The sequence below is a fragment of the Epargyreus clarus genome, unplaced genomic scaffold, assembly GCF_041222505.1.
Source record: "Epargyreus clarus isolate Ecla_fem2 unplaced genomic scaffold, WU_Ecla_fem_2.2 ptg000032l, whole genome shotgun sequence".
In the NCBI taxonomy this organism is placed as follows: domain Eukaryota; kingdom Metazoa; phylum Arthropoda; class Insecta; order Lepidoptera; family Hesperiidae; genus Epargyreus; species Epargyreus clarus.
This window is the reverse complement of record NW_027332237.1, coordinates 7047856-7069406: the sequence shown is the minus strand read 5'-3', so window position 1 is coordinate 7069406 and position 21551 is coordinate 7047856. Positions and strand designations below refer to the sequence as shown.

Below are 21551 nucleotides of genomic sequence, written 5' to 3'. Positions count from 1 at the left end.
ATCCATTTACCTGTACCTAGCTGGAAAAAAATTGTAGTGAAAGTGTAAGTACGGTCATTTACTTTAATTTTTTTTATCCAAAAAAACTGGATAAAATCCCTGTTACTAAATAGAAATAGATGCATCCAAGTTAAAGAACAAAGAGTTCTAAAACACATTATACATAAATGAATGACACTTTTTAACCTTGGGAAACCCTACATGGGTTACTCTCAGCTGTGAGAGCAACGGACAGGATATGACGGACTCCCTACTAGCAAACACCCCACGATGGTCCTCAATACTCGGCCAGTCTGGCTGGTTCTCGGCCCTTTGTCGAGACCACGGGTACGCTAACTAATCCACAACATAAATGATTCTAAATAAAAGGTTCTAATACATATAGAGATTAGTAAAATAACCAAAGAGAGTAAAGTAGCAATAATTAAAATTTATTAGCAACAGAGATACCTCATACAATTTGCTTCAGACAAAGTTTTTTGGTGAAGTATTAACTTGGTTCGTGGGAGACGTCTTGTGAAATTGCTGTTCCCTTGAACTGAAAGCTATTAGCATGAGGTAGAATTAAATTGTCTAACTAAGGGTATGGTGGCAGTAGGAACTTCTTTTAGATGACTCATAATATGATACATAATATGGTATATGTAAAAAAAAATAATATGGATTTTTTATAAAATTGAAGTAGAAACAAGCATGCATTGGACTTGGTAAGTCGCCTTTGCAGCCCACGGATGTCAGTAAGCAATTTTACTATAGTGGCTCTACTTGAAGCCAATAAGAGATGTATTGTTCTTTCTGAGGACTAAGTTGCAGCCTCATATGTAAGTCAGACGACATCTAAGTCCTTCATGCCTACATTTACAAATACATAGTTCAATGTCAACGCAATAGGTACGTAAAACAATGTATAAGTCGAAACTGCTATGTACTGAAAGCGATCTACATGATATCCTACACTTCGAGCTTAGGATGAAGAAGGTTTAAGAATGTATTTTCTTAAAAAATGTCATATTCATTTAGTTTATGTCATATTCGTTTATCATTAATTCAATCCATATACGCGACACTATCCGATGGCATTATAATTTCGACTTAGCAAATAGATTTTTAAAACTCTAATGACGTACTTACCTTGTTTTAAATTTTATCAAATTCAGCCTCGTAACTCCTTTCAGTATTTTTCGCTCATCCTTATAGTTTTGGATTTCGCTATCCACGCATACTTGTGAAACTCAATAATAACAGAATAAACGCTGAAATTGCACCAATTCGCTTGCACTAGCACTCTAAACTACCTGAAACTGATTGTTCAAAGGAAATAGGGCTGTTTGCGTTAGAGATCAAAGTCCTAAGTAGGTCATCAGGAATTAAGATAATCATTACTCCACAATATTGTGGCTTAAATTTTGAAATGAAGTGCTTTTTATGATATTAAAAAGCAAAGGAGGGTGCAGTCCACTGTCCACCTGATTATATGTGGCTACTGCTGTCCATAAACATCTGTAATCAACCACAGATAAGATGAGTCTTACCTGAGGTCGACCATGCATCGCTACCCCTGAGGAGTAAACTAGAACGCCTCGGAAAAAGTATGTCTCCCTTACCACAGCTTTCTAACCAAACCACAGCAGCGCTTAACACTGTTGTTATTTGGCAGAAGTAGGTGTTGCGGTGGTGCTGCCGGAGTCCAAATATAAATGCTTCTAACATCTCTAATAGTTATTGGTTAAAGGAAAGAGGATTGTTTGCTATATAGATCAATGAGTGACATCGCCGTAATATTTAAGGTTCCAAAATGTAATGTAATTTTTCATCAAATTGTGGATCTTTATTGTTGACGTCAAATGTTTAATGTAAGGCTAAATACTATGAAGGGAAAACGTAAAACAAAAACATTTTTGTTTCTATACCATAAGCCGCTCAAACTCAAATACCTATCACGTTATAAGAAAATTATAACCATATTATTTTACGCTTGCACTCGCTCCAAAATCACACAAATTGATTGGTCAAAGGAAACAGGACTGTTTGCTTTATAGATCAAAGTATAAACTGGGTCACAACGGGGCCGATCGCTTGTAAATTGGAGTAACATCGCTGGAGCAATTAAGATTGCATGTCACTCCTCTAAATTTAGTTTAAGTCTCCAATTTATCGCTCCGTTTGTGCCCCCGATGCCTAACTTGTATGGACATGTGTCTATTTCTGTAATGTTACGGGTTCGGTTAGAAATGTGTCTGTTTCTCTAATGTAAATGGGGTTTTTAGAAATGTCATTGTGTAAATCTTATCGAATATACAATCTTTTGACGACTCGCGTGGCAGAGCAGTGACCATTCCGGTTTGAATGGGTTCCGGATTCGATCCCCGGTCAAATATAATTTAACAGTAAATGTAGGTTTCTGTTCTGAAGATAATCTTAACCTGGGGTTATGAGTGTAGATAGTGTTATTATAAATATTCTACTTTTGTACCAAACAATGTACGTAAATAATAATGCCTTGAATAAATTTTCTTATCTCATAACGGTGATATTAATCACTGCTGTGTCCTATTTTCAAATATTTGATAGGGCAAATTGCCCTCCTCATACATACCAAGTACTTAGTTATTTTTTACAGTTTATTTAATAAAGTACTTCTACTGCAAGTATTTTCTGTTCTTCTTTACGTTGGTAATATTCGTTACGTTGGTAATATTAAATTATTTGTTTATTTGCTCCTTGTATTCTTGCGAGTAGCAAGATCTATGTAAAAAAAATTGAATTACTGTTTATACATATGACCACTTTCTATTAAATGTAGATAATACATTTCTTTCATGACTGAAATGTAACAAAAAAGACATATTTTAAATAGAAAATATACATTTATTTACAATTTATATACAACACAAATAACATTAAATAATACAATATTTGGCACATCTGTACAAGTGTACATCTTCTATGGTGAATCACCAACGGTAGTTGAAGTTGCCTATGCCTCCGTACTCAGGGCGCATACCGGACACCTTTCCGTAGGTACCCTGGAGTGAGAAGTCTCCATTCTTACCTACTGGCCATCTACCACCGGCAGCCGCTTGGTACTGTAACAAGAATAAGATATTTACTTACAAGAAAAGAAACAACAACTATTACGTAAGTACTCTTTATGGTGAAACTATTTTTTGGCTTGTAACAGTGACGTAAGCTTTTATTCTAGTTTAATAGATGTGAAAAAAATTCAAACACTAATAAGAACCTTTAGAAACGGTGCTTTAACTCTCTGTTGAGATTAATTACGAACTTATAACAGTTATAAAAAGTATGATTAACTTCGTCTTCAAAGGTAGGTAACTATTGTCCATTTCAGATTATTTACGGGTTATTACAAGCTTGTGAGCGGTAGTAACCCTTTACACATAAGATTTATCTGCATCATAAGCATCATCAAAGAGTGGGTACTTCTGAGCAACCTCACCTAGTACAGCATTTTTGCAGTTATACATGTCCAGGGTGTAATAACAACATAACACAACTTAAAAACGCACTTAATTTATTGCAGAATAAGTTAAGATACTCACAGAAGTAGGACCATGGATCATCTTGCTGACATCGAGAGACGCAGCTGCGTTAGGGTTCGACCACTTCAAGCCGCCTCCGAGGTGAGAGGAGTCGCCGTAGGGCCCAAGAACACGGGTACCGTGGACCTGCCCTTGTAGATTCCCGCGGTTGTCGTTGAAGAACTGGTGCTCGTAACCTCCACGACCCTGTTAAAAAGTAAAAGGTTTTAGATCTAGGATGTACCTAATGGTTTGAGTGCGGCAATACCATTGCCTTAACTATGTCTTGAATGCCTAAAAAGCTGGTGGCAAATGGTTGTTCCAATGCTATCTGCACAAAACCGAAACTTAATAAAACTGTTTAATTCTTTATACAGACATTATATTACATTTATAACATTTTAAGTAAATTAAAATAAGTTAGCATTAGGGAAGTATCTTTGATTTTAAATTAGCAATGTTCGTTTAAGAAATTAATCATCACTTGCTATCACTGTGAAAAAGAACCATCGAGAACATACACGCTTGAGAGTTCTTTAAAAAACTCAAAAATGTCTACCAGACTGCATTTGGTTAATGTTCGACTACGACCTAAAGTCCTCACTAAAAACATATAGAATTCCTGTATTTAAATTACCTCGTAGAAGCGCAATTGGTGCTAAATAGGTAACTTACACAGTATAAGTGCAAGACCCACAAAATCAACTTGTTAGTTATCTACGTAGTTTGAGCTCCGTCAAACTGCACCCGTTGATCCCGTGGAAAACTTGGCGCGAATTAGGTCACTCCAACGTGTTTCGTAATAGGCATTCAGCTAGACTTACATAAGCTTCATCCCGCTTACGAATCAAAGATTACTTTTCAGCCTTTAGATCTGTTCCTACACTTCCTAACCAAATTTGAGGTCTAATCTAAAAGTTACTATGAAATATTTTTTTTTGTTAACGTTTTTCTGAAATAGTAGTAAATTTTGCAATTTTATCAACTCTTATTAATACTTATACAATAGAGCATCATCACTAACTCTTTATTATCCCCTTGTTGATAATATGTCTCTGAGAGGTTTAAGCTTTAGTCTACTAAAATAACAAAGTGTGGACTAGTGGACTTCATACACATTTGAGAACTTATTTTCTGTGACAACACAGTAAACCTAAATAATTACAATGTTTTTTCGCCGTTAAAGCATGTGATACCGGAAATAACTAAATTTCTGATGGAAATAACTACAAGAATTCATAAGTGCCTACGAACCCCTATAAAGGCAATTTACCACGACGCTATCACATTTGCGTGTAATACTTGCATAATATTATTGTACTTACGAATAAGCCATTGTCGTTTTGTCCGAGTGTTCCAAACACGCGTCCGTTGTCAGTTTTGTGGTCGAAGGTGACGTCACGACGCTCCCTGTGCCCGATGTACCAGTCAGGGTAGCTGGGGATAGATTTTCTCAGTTACCACATATGCATTACTGAGCCATTACTTTGTTAGTTATCATGAGAGTTATGCCGATAAAATTCTTAAAAACTTTGTGACCAATATTTTTTAAGACGTTATTAATTAGTAGGTACAACGAATATGAAGTAAAATTGCAGACAAGCAGAAAAAGTGTAGTTTATATGCAGTTGACAACTATATCGAAAGTAGGTACTAACCGACTGCACAATTCATTATTTCGTTTCTAGAGATTGCAGGTTAACTGCAATATTACCAATATCAACTACACAAAAACTGCATTCAAACTGCAATTTTGCATTGAGCCTGCAATTCAAATACAGACCGTAATAGAGACAAAAGATGCGTTAAATTCGAACTTAAATATATATACCGCTGAATTGTCTTTCATTCTTACATATAGAACCTCTATTATTAACTAAATTTCGAAGTTAAACGCCGCTGTAAAATTTTCAACCCTTTACCGGTTACGTCAACGTCAGGAATCGCAAGCGATTTTGATGACAAAGACGGCGAAAACAATGACACTAAAATTCAATTTGCCATGACAATGGTACTCAATTACGGGTCAATTTAAACTCGCTCGCTGCAACGATGGAAACGATTTCGTATGAGTGCAATTTAATGTCACTGATTTTCTGAGCGGCACTTGTTTTAACGTTTTTCAAAATTACATGTATAATTTTAATTTTAAATATCGGTACTTTTGATCTAAATTTAGTTTTAAAGCAACAAATACACCATTTAGAATTAAAATACTTACTAAGATCGGCAGATATGTTGCTACCCTGTATTGCTAGCTTAGGGCAAGTTAGCAAACCTTACTATACCATTGTACGAGTATTACCGTAGTGCTAATAACTGCTGATATTAGGCGTAAGGTGCCATGATAGTTAAACAAGAAAGAGTTCTACCTCTGACAATATTGATGATATAGTATAATTATATGTAGTATACCTGACATATACTTCCTGCTCCATGTCTTGGTGTTGAGCAGCAACGGCGACGAGGACGGCAGCAAAAACGTAAATGAACTGCATAATGTCTGCAAGAAGGTAAAAAAAAATGAAGACTTCAAAAAATATTATTTCTATAAAACCAGTTATTTGAATACAAGAATAAATTTAATTAGACAAAAAAACATTTAAAACAAATAACTTAAAACATTTGTTTTAACAAAGTTAAAAAATAACGAAATTATTTTTATCTGTGCACATTAGGTACAAGTCTAAAATAAGCACTTACCGTTTATTGTAGACAAGTTTTCAAAGTTGCAAACACGATGAGTTCCTGAAGAACGCTGAGGGTTGAGTGATACACAAGCTTTGAAAAATCTCTATTTATACAAGTCTTCAATTCGCCGGGACTTCCTTCGATTACAGGGAAGCACTCGCTAGTAATTCCCCTTTCCGTGCCGTCATCTCGAGAGATTATTTCGTCTCAAACAAAATTTAAACGTATAAACAAACGCCTGTTATCAGTTTTAATTACGCGCGCGTGAGTAGGGAATACCCTGGTTAAGATAAGAATTAATGAGTATGTCTTGTGTTAAACTTTATTGCAATTTTGGTTGAACGTGATAAGGTGAATTTGAAAATGGTTTCATAATAGAAGGTGCTCTTTAATTGACTCCAGCTAAATAATACTTAAGCAAGAAGTATGTGGATAGAATAGTGCAATCGAAATGTTGTTAAAGTGTTTTGTATAAATGGATATTTTTTAAAAGGTTCCATGAAAAAGATAGGTACCCGGTGCCATAGGATCGACCACGGGTATTTTTACGGCCACGCAACACCTTGGGATCGCTAGCCAGCCAGCTTCGTTTGACGTTCGGCTTTTTCCGCACGCAACCCCGGAAGCCCCCTTCTACTTGTAAGGGTATCTACCTACAAATATCATACGATCTCGTCATGGGAATTATTGCTACTCCATATAATTGTTAAGAATCAGGTCACTAGTGTAATTTTGATGAGCTCCAAACCTTAAAGGCATAAGCCACAATCACACCTATTTATGACCTGATTGGATCGGTGAATCCATTGTGGTAAGGCCATACATAATATCTCACCACCTTGTAATTGAAGGTAGCCATTAAATGGCTTAAACGGCTGACAAATGTGTCAGCCATTAATGGCTGTCATGGTGTAATTTACGCTGATCAATGCCGACGGGCAATTAAGTGGTGTAAAAACACGAATCGAAAAGTGTGGAGAAATATAGTTTCATTCGTAAATGATCTAAAAATTACATATTATATATTAATATTAAATATTATAATATTAAATATTAATTAAATATTAAATATTTTTCAAGCACGAAAATAGATGAGTGACAATTTCAATTGTCAAAACTGGTTACATTTTCTGTTAGGAGTGAGTAATCTTCACTAATCTATACCATCTTACCCATAGTAAGGCTTACATTGTCTAAATTGTTAATTAGTTCAATCATTAATCCCTAATTAATTATTTTTGCGTAGGTAATTGTAATATGATTACAATTACGCAAAAATATTAAACATTGCCTATCAATAATTCTTTTCTAATAAAACTACCTACGTTCAGAATAAAGAAAAGAGCTTCGGAGAACTCTCCAATAAAGCTTAGCGAGTTAAGTAGGTAGGTATTATGAAAGAATTATTATAAACGATTGCAAGAAAGATCGCGCATTGACCCGCGCAGTAACTTCAATAACACACCGTAGAAACTACTAACTTAAGATCATCTAAATGAAATCTAGTACATACTTCGGTTATTTTTACATTATTTGTTATTCATATTGTCATCAGAATTGTCTTGGTAATTGTTTCTACCGAAGTGGGCATAGACGGGAAGAACCATTTAATGCACATTCTGATAATACTATATTTTAAACTTTTTGATGCCCTAGTGTTTGAGGTCATCAAGTTTTTGAGGTTACACCGGTTAAGTTAAATCAATTATTGTTTCAACATAGGTAGCTACTTCTATTTATATCAATATATAACGACAAGTAAAGTTCAATAATTTAAATGCTTCATTTCTTCTTACTGACAAACTTATTGAATGTTGTTTATATGAATATGTTAAAATATAAATTTCGACTATCTAAAGTATTAACTTCAAAAACGTCTTGTCTTTCATTATGTCTTTCATTATGAAATAGATATGTAAACTTAAACGTGTTTATTCATAAAATTTGTGATTACAATTTTACTTTAAAATACGAGGAAAATAGAGAAACTCGATTTAAAAAATATAACATGTTCAATAAATTAATCACAGGTTAATTTAATTCATTTATATAAGATACACGACTATCGACACCGTCGGCATCGGCGGCTTCGTCGTCGACAGCGCCTACGATATCGTCTAAGGCAAGGTCTTCGGCACAAACCACGAGCCCAGTTAGCAACATACCGATCTCCCCGCTTACCCACAAAACCAAGAACTGAACTACGTCGTAAGATCTCCTCGGCTTTACTCTTCAGAACACCCAAACGCCAAACATTACCAAACTGCTCCTGTAGATGCCGTGCGATCTCATTCGCCGACACTCCATCATCGTCAGACACTTTGTAAAACGTGTGTATGATTAATTTTGCTGTGTTCTGGTCTTGCTCTGAGAAATTGGATTCATTGAAGAACATTGTGACGGTATACCCGTATCTCGTTAATCATTTCAGCATCATTGAATTTAATAAAATTTAATTTAAATCATCTCAAAATTTGGCTCCGTTCATAGCGTGACATTACAAGTACGACATACATGACATGGTAGTTTTCTTTTCTAGATTGTTTTATATGTATAGGAAAATAAGTTCCTAAGAGTATCCTTTTACGGTAATAATTTGTGATTTTAGGCCTAATTTCTAACTATGAAAAACTTTTTATAATAGATATTATCATATAGACATAGACCTTTGGTCTTTGCTCATTCTATTCTCATACAATTCAACCGGAAAGGCCATTGCCTTAATTAAATATAGGATAGCCATATAAATATAGCATTAATTATATAGCCATTTCTAAATATTTTAAAATAAAATATAAGCAATATTTTTATTTCTTTATTTCCACTTCAAAACCCTTCTTACAAATAACTATTTACAATAAAATACACTCGTCTTGTCACGTGTTAAAATTACTATTAAAAACTATTAACAAACATGGCATTTTAAAATGTTTTAAGTTTAAAAAGGCATCTAATATACAACAAAGGATATTGATTGATCATTTTTGTTAAGATGAACAAATATAACATTGTTATACCTATAAAACCTTGTATGAAAGCTTCCGAATCCCCATATAGTCATTGATTTAAAATTAACTTAATATATCTAAAAAAATATTTCTAAGTTTCTAAGTTTCAACATACAACCTTTACCAATCTTAGAAAAACCTAATCGAATCATCACCTATTAAAGTATTAAACCAATCTAAAACATAGGAACATTGAACAAAATATAAAAAAATGTGCCCACAGAATAGTTTCTTTTACTTTATCATTCAATACCTATTGTTGTATATTATCACATAAAAAGCCAACACAACTTGGCGCATTCATTATCGTTGAATACGCAATAAACCCCATATATAAATTATAATAAATAAATAAACACGAATATGGATATTATTTGAAAATATAAACGTGATCCAGTCACATAATTTTAATTTTGTTATAAAGGCCTGTAGGAAAAAATATATATCAGTTCTTTCATAGAGAAAATAATACGAATGAGAATATATGCTGATACAGGGTGAATTTCTCAAATGGGCCTTCAGGGCCAAATCCGAAACTATAAGGATGAGCGAAAAATGCTGAAAGGAGTTACGAGGCCGATTTTGATAAAAACTAAAACTGTATCATAAGATTTAATTAGTTTACCATACTTACTTATTTGAAATCCATATCCGTGTTTATTTATCTACATATAAACAAAAATATTTACTATAAAATATTTCAGCAACACACTCTCAAAACAGTCAGAAGAACTCTGAAAAATAAATATAAAAGAAACCCAAACAAAAATCCCACGAAAACAATCAGACACTAGACATTACAAGTTGAAAACGTAAAATTATTATTTTCAATGTTAACTTTATAAAATCGTCTATAAATATTGCTTCTTAAGACATAATTTACTTAAACTTAAATAACTATTTACATACACAAACTTACACTATTATAAAAGGCTACAAAGAACTTACTTAAAAAAAATTAAAAATGTTTTACTATTCGAAATTTTGAAACTAAATTTACATTCATTTATCACTACTCTAAGGAGGTACAAAAAAGAACATAGAAATGTAATTTTCTACAACTAGAGTACAATAAATATAGTGCAAGTGCTTTTCGCTACATATATTATTATTTTTTTATATTTGGGTGAAAAATGTTCTCAAAGTGAAACTTAACTTTCATGATTGTTAAAAAATAAAAAATGGGTACCACCTGGGTGCCAAAACCGTATTTTTGGGTTAATGAGTAATTATTGGTGTCGATGAATTAAAACAAATATGATTTAAAAAAATCTGTTAAAAATCTTTTTCATTCCCAAAAAAATATCTAAAGCTTATTTAAAAAACTTAGGACTCAAAAACGTTACCTTTTGAAAAATATTTTTAAACACAAAGTATTAAAATTTTATTTAAAAATATTATTATACTGAATGTTTTTTATTGGAAACATAATGGTACTTTCTTTTAAATTTTCTAAAACACTTGGGAATGTACAATGAACACACAGACAGTACAAAACTTGAAACTTCACAACTATATAATATTTAATTCAGCCTGTATCCAGCATTTTTGGCTTAGAATATACAAAATATTTAGAACGCATATTGAAATAAATATTTAGAAGGCGCCTATACATAAAGTTGCCCAAATTGTTTTATATCAAAATATTTTATGGTTGCCACAATTAAATGATACATAAAAAAATAAAATAAACCTTTTTATTAACCGTTTGACATAGTCGCCACAACTTTTAAATGCGAATTCTATACATTTCTTATATTCTATGATCTAAAGTTTATTATATTGCTTTATGAATGTTTTTTCGCTTGAAACAAAATATAATGACATGATTATTCTCACAAGTAAAGGAATCGAAGTTATTTTACTGAAACTTCTGTATCAAAACATTACAATATCCATTTAACCTTATGCTATAAATACAAATTTAGATCTAAAATCACACTGTATCTATATACAAAGTAAATTAACTTGAATATAAAGCAATTAATACCAGATGAACTCACAAACTTATAAACTGCATCAAATGTCTTTCAAATTTAGTAAATTTTGAACGGTTTTTCTAAAGGTATTAGAAACTTCGGTTTACTTGAAGCATATGTTCCATAATTCGACATGTTCTCTTACTATTTCTATTTCATTTAATATATGATCAATACATTTTTTCCTCTTACACTTCGAGTCATTCGATTATGTAATTGTAATGACATACATTAGGTACTCATATAACATAAATATAGTTTATACGTTTGTAAGTTTACAAAATCATTCTTTGTGTACATTGTGTCTACGAAAAATAAATCCTACGCTGAATCATTGTTCTAAAAGTTTAACGATCGTGGTTTAAGGGCAGTCTTCCTCAAGTACTGATGAGCTAACATCGTTAAGTCGAGTTGATCTTGTGTTCTGCCGCAGGCAAATGTCTCCCATTTGTTTTCACTCTGTAAAAATATTTGATTCTATTAAATACAATTAAATAAACTAATAATATAAAAATAGTTGAATACAGCGGCCTTACGTGTGACGAAGAGTAGTGAGTAAATGAACGACTGTGTAAATGAAAGCATGAATGAACTGATTGATGAAAGAATGAATAAATTAATGAATGGTTGTACAAATAAATAAAGCATAGCTATTTGTCATTTTATAAAAAATTATGGCGCACAAACTACCAATTAAGGCTGTTAGAACCAGAGTAGCCTAATTACAAAAAACATGTTTTACAATATGGAGAAAAGTAAAAGTGTGCAACATTTGTAAATTGCGAAAATACAGATAGGTCAAAAGTAATTAAAATGCAGTTAGGCCACTCTGGTTCTAGCAGCCTCAATTTAGGTTTAGGGAATGTTTCCCTTGCTTATACGAAGTTCTCCTACCCCCTCAAAATAACAATAACTGTATGTCCCAATAAAGAACATGTCTTCCTGTGGAATTTCAGACTAAAGTAACTGGTAAGACTAAAGTAAGTTAAAATTACAAATACACTCAATTGAATGAACTTACCAGTATGAAAGATGGTTTTTCTTCTTTCACATCTGTCGGCTCTTGGTCAAACTTGATCGATCTGACCGCTGATTTCTTCAACACGATGGGCTCGTCCGACACACGACGTATCTATTTGATAATAAACATAAACACAAACATATTTTGAATGCCTTTTTTTATATAATAATATGGAGTAGCAGACGAGCAAGCAGTCCAACTGATGGTGAGTGGTTACTGCCGCCCATGAACATGTGGAATCAACCCCAGATAGGATTAGATATTCCTACCTGAGATCGGCCACAGATGCGCCGCTACCTCTTAGGACTAAGCTGTAACGCCTCGAGAAAGTATATCTCCCTTACCACACCCTTCAAACCAGAGCACAGCAGCACTTAACGCTGTTGTTATGAGGCAGAAATAGGTGTAGCGGTGGTGCCGCCGGAGTCGAACCACAAAGGGTTCTACCACCTTCAAATGTTCAAATGTTCCTTTATGGGTTGTTATTTATCACTAGCATCCCACGACTGAGCGTGGGTCTCTTTCCAGAGAAGGCCATAGCCACGTTTTCCCAGCGCAGATGATCTGACTTGAGAAGCCTTTATAGGCAATATAGGTTAGATTCTGTAGTGTTTCAGGAAGATTCGTTTTTTCCCTCACAGTAATATAACCATAGGACAATTCTTATAATTTCGCAATCTTCTAAAATTATATGTATGACTGTCTATGGTACAACTTATAACATAAGAATCCGTATTAAAGAAATTATTAACAGAATATGTATATCTTGTTACCCACAAGAAAGAAAAGTAGTTTGTGCATGTGTGTGTATGAAGACTGAAGAGCTCTGTTTATTTATTTTTCAATTGTAGAAAAGTTATGTAACCAATAAATGGAATACTCAAATATGATTTAGTAAAAAATAACTAAAATAAATTTAGTATATGTAATGATTTAAGTACATATTATTATAGCAGTAGGTTTTAAGTTAGAATAAAATATTTATCATTAATGGTATTTTCAAATTTCACCTTTGATTGCGTTTTTCGTTATACATATCATATTCATCCAAAAACTTATTATCGTTATTAAACAATATATTATGCTAATAAATTATTGTAGATAAGAATACGAAATTGCTTAACAATACATCCTGATTATATGAAGGTGTACTTTAACCAATTAAACATTTAAATATGTAATCTATTAGAATCTGAATTTGGATGGATATATTATACGAATGGTGAATGGTGAATACACAATTTTTTGCAGTACCTTAAGTGTAATACTAGATATCTACCAATCATTGTTATTAACCTATTATTGTTTCACTGTTAAGCTTACTGATCACACTGACTAAATGAAGATTGAACTTCTCAAACATTTCAGACTGTCATGGAAAACCCTCAGGTTTGTAGGATTTCTCATTTGATACCGATGATAATGAAAGTGATAAATAAATAATTTATCTAAAACAACACAACCATAACATCAAATAATTGGCGCGTGTCAGGGATTCCAATAGTCCTGGATTCAAATCCCTTAGCGTAGAAGGCATAGATAAGTAAAGATTACTCACTCCTAACAAGAAAATGTACCCAGTTTTGAGAATTGAAATAGTTGCGTAAAAAAGTTTTGCCACGTCTCCGTGCTAAAATATCCCTAAAATATTTGAAATAATTATTTATTTATTATGTAAATTCATGTAAATTACGCTGTATTAGTTATTTATTTGTAAATTTTGTCTAAAAATGTTTTTATTTGTCAAGAATTCAAAAAAAGAACTTACGATAATAAGCCGTTTGTGACTTCATTCAATTTCAAAGCGGCGAAGTATCTTTACTAATCTATGGTAGAAGGCTGAATATTAGATATTTGTTCACATACAGTAACGACACCTTCAAATTAAAATTAAAGCTACTTTCTTGTTGATATCACTAGTAAACATTTGCTGAATTTATTAAAGCAATTAGTAATTTTAATATGAAAGTCAGCCAAAGGATGAAGAAAGAAACAAACATAATCGTATATTAAATACATTTATTGAAATAAAAAATGACATTGGAACCATTTGGATATTGGGGAACACAAGCAATATTGACAGTGACTAAACTACAAAAACAATATGAAAATAAAACTACAAAAAATGTTCACAGATTTGCCATGTACAAAAAGACTACGGCTACAGAATAAATTAAAACAATTTATAAAAAACATAAATAGTAACAAAAAACAATCGCTTTAACAAAAAAAAAAGAATAAATAAATACGTTTTTAAAATTAGAATAAAATGTAGAACAACACTGGCCTGTCAATATTGTAAAGGATCGGTTTGGGCGGGAAGGATCAGACATGGCGGGAATAAGGTATAAAAGGTAATGTCATTTATTTATTTCAAACAAAAGTACTCTTAAGTACAGCTGCCGATATATTAAAATTGTTAATAGCTTTAACAAAAAAAGAGAAATAAATAGTTACGTAATTACATTACACAACGCGACAGCGAATGAAACGGATAAATTAAGAAAAAAAATGTTAATAATTTTACAGGCAAAATTACAAAGCGAATACTATTAATAGACTTCTATAATAAATAAATACAAGGATAGGATAAGGGTACCTAACATAACAGGAAATTGTTAATGTTTTCACACGACTTTTTGGCTTTGATTTTCCATCGTACAGCCAATCTTAATACTTTCGAGACTAATTTTACTTTTTCTAGTCTCGTCCTTATCATTTTAGTTCCTACAAACCTTACCCTATATTAATACTTGAAGAAAATCTTAAAATTCGAAATTTAAACCTAGTAACACTAAAAAATTTGGTGCATGGTAAACTTGAGGTATAAATTTATCGATTATTTATTTATTAAAAAAAAAAACATTAACCCTAATTCGATTTAAACGCTAGTAATATATTAATTCGAAACGATATTCATCTGATGAAAATTTCATCTTTGGTAGCCTACTTTATACCTTCGTAATTATAAGTTTGGTGCACTTATTATCTATGATAGACAGCTTTAGAAATAAACTCCTAGTTTAATCGCATTCTGGTATTACATCAGTCATATAGAACATATTCGGAACCAATCCATATAAAAGATAAGATAAGAAAGATAAAAAAAAAACATTTGGGAGTCCATTTAGTTACATTCTCTAAGCTGTCTATATATAAAAATCCTACAAACTATTCAATATGATTTTAGTTTTAAAAAATCTATTACAAATGCAATATCAACGAGTCTTAAAGATTTTTACATCACCTTCAACAAGTAACTTCGAAGTTTTTCTTTTGACTAACCTATTTTTTTTTAATAACCTAATCTATCTTTTGAATAACCTATTTTATGCTTTGAATAACTTATTTAACATCACTATTGTTTTAAGTTCTTCATTATTATATTTTTAAGTAGTTTTAAGCGTATTATTATCTTCTTTAGACATGCTCTTGAAAAGGTCTCTATACCTAAGTAACCTAGAGAGACTTTTCAGTTTCTTTGTACAGAAATTCTGTACTTTTATTATATTATGTGGTATCACATATTTTAAAATTGATTAATTTTAAAATTGAAGCTTTTTAAAAGTTATGTTACATGATTTTAGTAATTACTTTTTATTTTTAAGCTTGTCATAATTTGAAATATTTTTAATAATATTATTTTTAGTTATGTTATTTCATTTGAAACGATGATAATAACGTACATTAAATCACTAACCTTTTTTTGTTATTATTATAAAACCTACATGTTATTGAACATGTAATAATCGCTATTAAATATATCGTCGCTTTGACCGGTGTCCTTATTTTCAATCTGCCACCACTGATTTTCCTTTTCCGTATATTCATTTTTGACCGACGTGGTCATTATTTTATTGGTTAAAATTTCGTCAATTCTCGACGTAGACGGTTTTTGATTGGTCACTTTGTAAATATGATCCGCTAAGGCGTTAGCTAGTACTTGTTTCGGGGCGATCAAATTAGTATTATCACACGATAGCTCATTACCGCTAGTTATAGTTCGAAGTCTATCCGCGTTCAATCTCGCGAAGCTCCTAGGGGATTCTACGTTCGTTATGTCTTTGAAAACGTTTGGATTCGTTTCGAATTGGTTGTTACTTTGATACATATCGTCATACATTATTAGATTGGGATGTAAGGTGTTAGGTGCGGGATTAGTAGGGAGCGTGGACCTGTGTTGTACCTTCGTTTTCTCACTGATGACGGTTTCGATGTCTAGGTCTTCGTACTTCATGTTCTCTGGTGTGTTTTCGGCGCTCATCAGGCTGTGGAGGCTCGTGGACTCTTCTAGCAGCGAATGTTTGACGATTGACGGCGGCGAGAATAGTACTGAACTGTCGCCGGCTAACGTTTTGCTCTGTAACAAAATATAATCTCTATAACTCATTCATTCAGTGTTATAATACAGTATTTATTAACTGTTACAATAAAAGTTTGACAGCTATTAGGGGGTCTAAGGGTTATCATTGATTACTAATAATGTAGGCTTAAAATATGAGTTGAAATAGTGGTATAGAGAATTGCTTGTCATATGCATACTTATATAAAAATGTATTTTACTCTCAATTTTCTTAGATAGGGATTGTAAGTCAACATATGCCAGCGTACAAATATACGCCTAAGATAATAATCAATAGTTAATTATTTAAGTTTTTACGTTTATTTTAAAGCGTTCATCCTATGTTCCCTAAACGTGACAGTAAGTATAAACGTATACTGTTGTAAACTGTAGTGAGCATAATTGTTTATTTGGGTAATTGTAATAGGTAAATTTAGGTAATTCGCAATAGCTAATTGTAGATATTAGCGGGACGAAGACAGCGCGGGCTCCGCCGGCGCCATCTGCTTGCGTTTTCGCCCGCGGGGATATAGCGCAGTTAGTGTGCCCTTAGGTTGCTACGGAGTATACGCTTGTATGTAGTTGCGTTCGATCGCATTGGCTTTGTCTGACATCTGCGCACATTAACGTCAGGGCGGACTTGAAGTTTGGCGGGCGCGGACTTCGCTTCGGGGGATTTGTGTGTGAAAAAGAATCAGGCAAGGATCAGTATGTTTTAGTGTGGGTCATCGTATGTTATTGTAACGATATCCGTAATAAACGTTTTTTAATGGTAGACATGTATGGTATAGTTTCAAAGTAATGGGCTAGCGTGGGTCAGCGTAGGCCATGTGTCGGTACCGGTGAGCACGGCCCAGCTGGGGGAGCGCCGGTGCTGTGCGAGTGTGTGCGGTGTGTGTGGTGTACGCGATGTGTGTGGTGTCTGCGGTGTGCGCGGTGTGTGCGGTGTGCCCGGGCGCGTGTCGTACCGGCGTCTCCATGTGCACGTCGGGCGGGTGCGCGCGCGGCGTGGAGGTGAGCGCGGCCCAGGCGGGGGCGAGCGCCTTGCGCGCGCGGCGGTGCGGCGAGCTGTTCTCCTTGCCGCGCCGCCCGCCACTGCCGATGCCGGAGTCGTTGTTGCCCTGCGACACGACACCGGGTTAATAATATCTGTCTATTGTCTCATTCATAATAATTAGGTGTCCAAAATGTAAACAAAACAATGTCATTGTCAAAATACGATTACAGGTATTGCAAGCCCTAACAAATTAACAAGAAACGAAAATTTTCACAAATTCAACAAAAACAAAACCTTAACAACTGCAAACAATTTAAAAAAACACGCTATGAAAACTAGAAAACATTCGAATTCGACCACAATCGCGAATATGAATAATATCAACTACGAAACTTAAAAATAGCGGCACAAAACATGTTTTGGATCCCGATTGTGTTACCATTTTCACAATTTAATTTTCTACCATAAATCTTGTTTTTATTATTATTAACGGTATGGAATGAAATTGAGGTAATATAAATAATAAAATATTTAAATTAATCTTAATTTATTTAGATTATTATTTTATTATCGTCGTATTAATTTAATATTGTCAAAAATAAGAAACTACCATTTGAAACATATTTTCTTGATAGGTCACTTGACCTTTGTTTACATTTTGGACACCTAATTATGAATCTGACAATACGCAAGTAGGGGGGAAGCGGGGCGCGGGGACAGAGGTCAATGACCGCGCGCCGGGAGCATTAACCTCGCCGGCGGGCGGGGCCAGTGCGCGAACATACCTCGGCGCAGGCGCACGCTGTTTATTATTACGAACATTATATCGCTCATACCGGAGACCGTATTTTATTCCCGCATAGCGACAACCCAACTTGCTCTCCGAACAATGCCGACCATAGATAAGTATAGATATCCTTGTAATTGGCATGATGGCAGTATTAAATAATAAATGATTTAAGTAAACACAATATATTGAAAGGATTCTCAAAAATAACCCAGTTAAAAAAACTGAGTTTTATTATATTTTCAATAAAATAAAAGTATAAAATACTGCAGTCGGCCATCTTGTCTGAAACACTAATCGGCGCGAATGACGTCATTTTAGGGTATGTCACTGAATTGCTTGAAATTTCGAATGGGATGTTCTAATGTGACGTCACCTACGGACGCCATGACACCCGCGAGCGTTTTCGCGCTTAATTCAAAATAGGTATAAAAAGATGCTATTGTTTTCGTTAATACTGAATTTATTGCCGAAATAATACAATTTTTGGAATCAGTAGACATGTACGTACATTATAAAAAGGGTTAAAAAATTTGTCATATTAAAGAAAGCCACAAATGGCTGACACATACGTAAAATAACCGATCGTTTTCCCATTACATCTCCGACTGTCATGGTATTTACGCGGCACAATGCCGACATGTGCAAATAAGTGGTGCAAAAACAATACGAAATTTAACAAAAAGTGCGGAGAAATATCGTTTCATTCGTAAATTATTTTCTTTTTAAATTTTTCAAAACGAAGAGTACCAACTTCAATTGTCAAAACTGGTTACATATTCTTGTTAGGAGTGAGTAACGACATATATATAAAATTCTCGTGTCACAATGTTAGTTACTGTACTCCTCCGAAACGGGTTTACCGATTTTCACCAAATTTTATATGCATATTCAGTAGGTCTAAGAATCGGCACTATCTATTTTTCATATCCCTAAGTAATAAGGGTGCACCCTTAACATTTTTTTAATTATATGGCAACACAACGTTTGCCGGGTCAGCTAGTAATATATAATATTATAAAACATACCTGTTGCATATTCTCCTGATCAGCGGTAGAAGATAGCATAGAATCGTTGAGCTGCATCGTGCTATCCGAATTCTCTTCCCGTTGTATCATTTCAGTAATATCTTCGACCAATAGTCCCGGACTCGATGGTTCATACTTCAAGCCGGACTTCTTGCCGATTTCCGCCATAGCGATTTTGAATGGTGTTGGCGTTCTGAAAATAAAATAGAATAATAATTTTATTTTTACGAAATTAAATGCATATCATCATTTTTCATACAGCTCGATGTCAGATTTTTAATTTTATATGGCAACACTACGTTTGCCGGGTCTGCTAGTTTATTTAACATAAAAAAGTATTTCGTTTGTCACTTACTTGGGTGTATTGTTCTTCAGTTGTGTACCACCGGGGGTAATGTTGACTGGTGTCGGTGTGTTTAGCAGTGGACTAGCTCCCCATTCCTATAACATGTATGAAGTTCCAATATTAAAAGGTGTGGTTTAAATTCATAAAGATATATAATATCTATATGGATTTTGTTTCTGTATATATACTTATAGCTAAAAAAATATCATAACTGGGGGTATGTAAAGTTTAAAAAATATCATAACTGTCGATTTTGCAAAATTTTCTCCGAGTTTAGTTATATAATGAAGTTGAGCCCAAAATCACATTTAAGTAAATTTCACATTTACTGTGTAATTTATAAAATCGATCACCAATTGAATACTGACTTTGTAGTCATTTCATATTCATATTTCTGGCAGTATATTATAGAAATGACTATTTAACTATTAAAACACTTTAGTGTCGACTACTATACATAAATCACTAATTACATATTTTTTTAAATCATACAAAAAAGCGAATATCACATTATAAACAAGTATTCACATAAATATTACAATGAAAAAAATTGTAATACAAACCAACCTTAGCATGTGCCGCTTGCCTCAACGGCGTACAATCGAAGTTAGGGAAGGACAGAGTCGCGGGTGAGTTGAGGAATTGCGACGGACTGAATGGCAAAGCCTTTATGGGAGTTACACCTTCGTTACGCGATTCCAATGCTTTCGATACCGCTTCTGACCATGCCTGAAATGTTATAAAAATAATATGTTATATATAAAGTTAAAATAATACATTGAAGTGGCAAAATCATAAACAGATGTTTGTTGATCAAAAACACAAGATGTTTTGTTGTGTTACTATCAGAAGCAATAAACTGATAAAGAAAGTATGTGTTTTTGAATTGTTATTCACTTGCTTTATATTGCACTACAATGTCCATCAGCGTCTAACTGTAACTGAAACTTTTAAATTTTCTTTCAATGTCTTCAAACTCTTGTGACTAATATATTGTGATTATATTTCATGCATGCTTCTGTACTTCAGAGGACATTTTAAGCCATCAATACCAGAAATCATATTATAGCACTTGTTGAATCTCGGAGACTTTATGGACAGTTTGACAAACATTTGATACAAGGTCGACACTAAACCATACCTTCCTCACTAGTATGTAATGTAGCAACATTTCTCTGCATTTTACCACGCTTTTATTGGCTTGACCTGTATGTATGTAACGGACTCTTTGAATTCGATTTTAATAATTTTATCTCATTCTCCTCACCAGGATCGTCAGGAATCAGGATTAACGATTTTCCTTGTGTGATTTTAGCGTAGTTAGTTTTTAAACTATAATTATTATATAGTTGTTTTTACTAGATGTACATTATCAGGGTAGAAACAGTACAAAAGTATATTCAGAAAGTACATTGCAAATACTTAACCCTCAAAAATATTAAATAAATATAACTGACAACTGATACGATACTTTAACTCACATTAGGGTTGGGTGTTAACGATTGGTTCTTTTTCACTTTCCCCCTCCTCAAAATGGGGGGCGGACTGTTAGTTTCTTGGTGTTTTTTCTTCGGCGAACTGTACATCGACGGCACCACTATATCCTTTGACGATTCGGACTGTATTGAGTAAGATACTGGAAAAGAAAATATAAATTATTTATAGGAAGGCCAATTAAATTGGATTTTTTTTACTTTCTTGAAACAAAGAGCTCATATTTTATTATTGGGTATGTCATATGAAGCGGGTATTTTTTTCCTCAAATCTTTATCTTATATATAAAATTCTCGTGTCACAATGTTAGTTACCG

At 33.4% G+C, this 21551-nt stretch overlaps 2 protein-coding genes across 6 annotated transcripts in view; both read right to left on the bottom strand.

Moving 5' to 3' along the window:
* Nucleotides 1–2848: 2848 nt before the first annotated feature.
* Nucleotides 2849–6383, bottom strand: LOC140755072 (gloverin-like). The gene is made up of 5 exons (XM_073090264.1): nucleotides 6246–6383; nucleotides 5958–6045; nucleotides 4868–4979; nucleotides 3564–3749; nucleotides 2849–3086 (listed from the first exon to the last, which is right to left on the bottom strand). The coding sequence occupies exons 2-5, from the start codon at nucleotides 6038–6040 to the stop codon at nucleotides 2955–2957; spliced, it is 513 nt and encodes a 170-aa protein (XP_072946365.1). The 5' UTR covers nucleotides 6041–6045; nucleotides 6246–6383; the 3' UTR covers nucleotides 2849–2954.
* A 2959-nt stretch (nucleotides 6384–9342) lies between these two features.
* Nucleotides 9343–21551, bottom strand: part of Myb (proto-oncogene like protein Myb) — a 55757-nt gene continuing 43548 nt past the window's right edge. For 3 of the 5 annotated variants that reach the window (XM_073090082.1, XM_073090083.1, XM_073090084.1), the window contains 6 exons: nucleotides 21223–21377; nucleotides 20309–20470; nucleotides 19751–19836; nucleotides 19396–19588; nucleotides 17552–17704; nucleotides 14244–16601 (listed from right to left, as the gene is read on the bottom strand). In XM_073090082.1, coding sequence (XP_072946183.1) covers nucleotides 15966–16601; nucleotides 17552–17704; nucleotides 19396–19588; nucleotides 19751–19836; nucleotides 20309–20470; nucleotides 21223–21377 — 1385 coding nt within the window. In that variant the 3' untranslated portion in view covers nucleotides 14244–15965. Of the gene's footprint in view, nucleotides 11680–12241; nucleotides 12353–14243; nucleotides 16602–17551; nucleotides 17705–19395; nucleotides 19589–19750; nucleotides 19837–20308; nucleotides 20471–21222; nucleotides 21378–21551 lie in introns of those variants that run through there. The other 2 variants (XM_073090085.1, XM_073090086.1) reach the window with 1 other exon arrangement.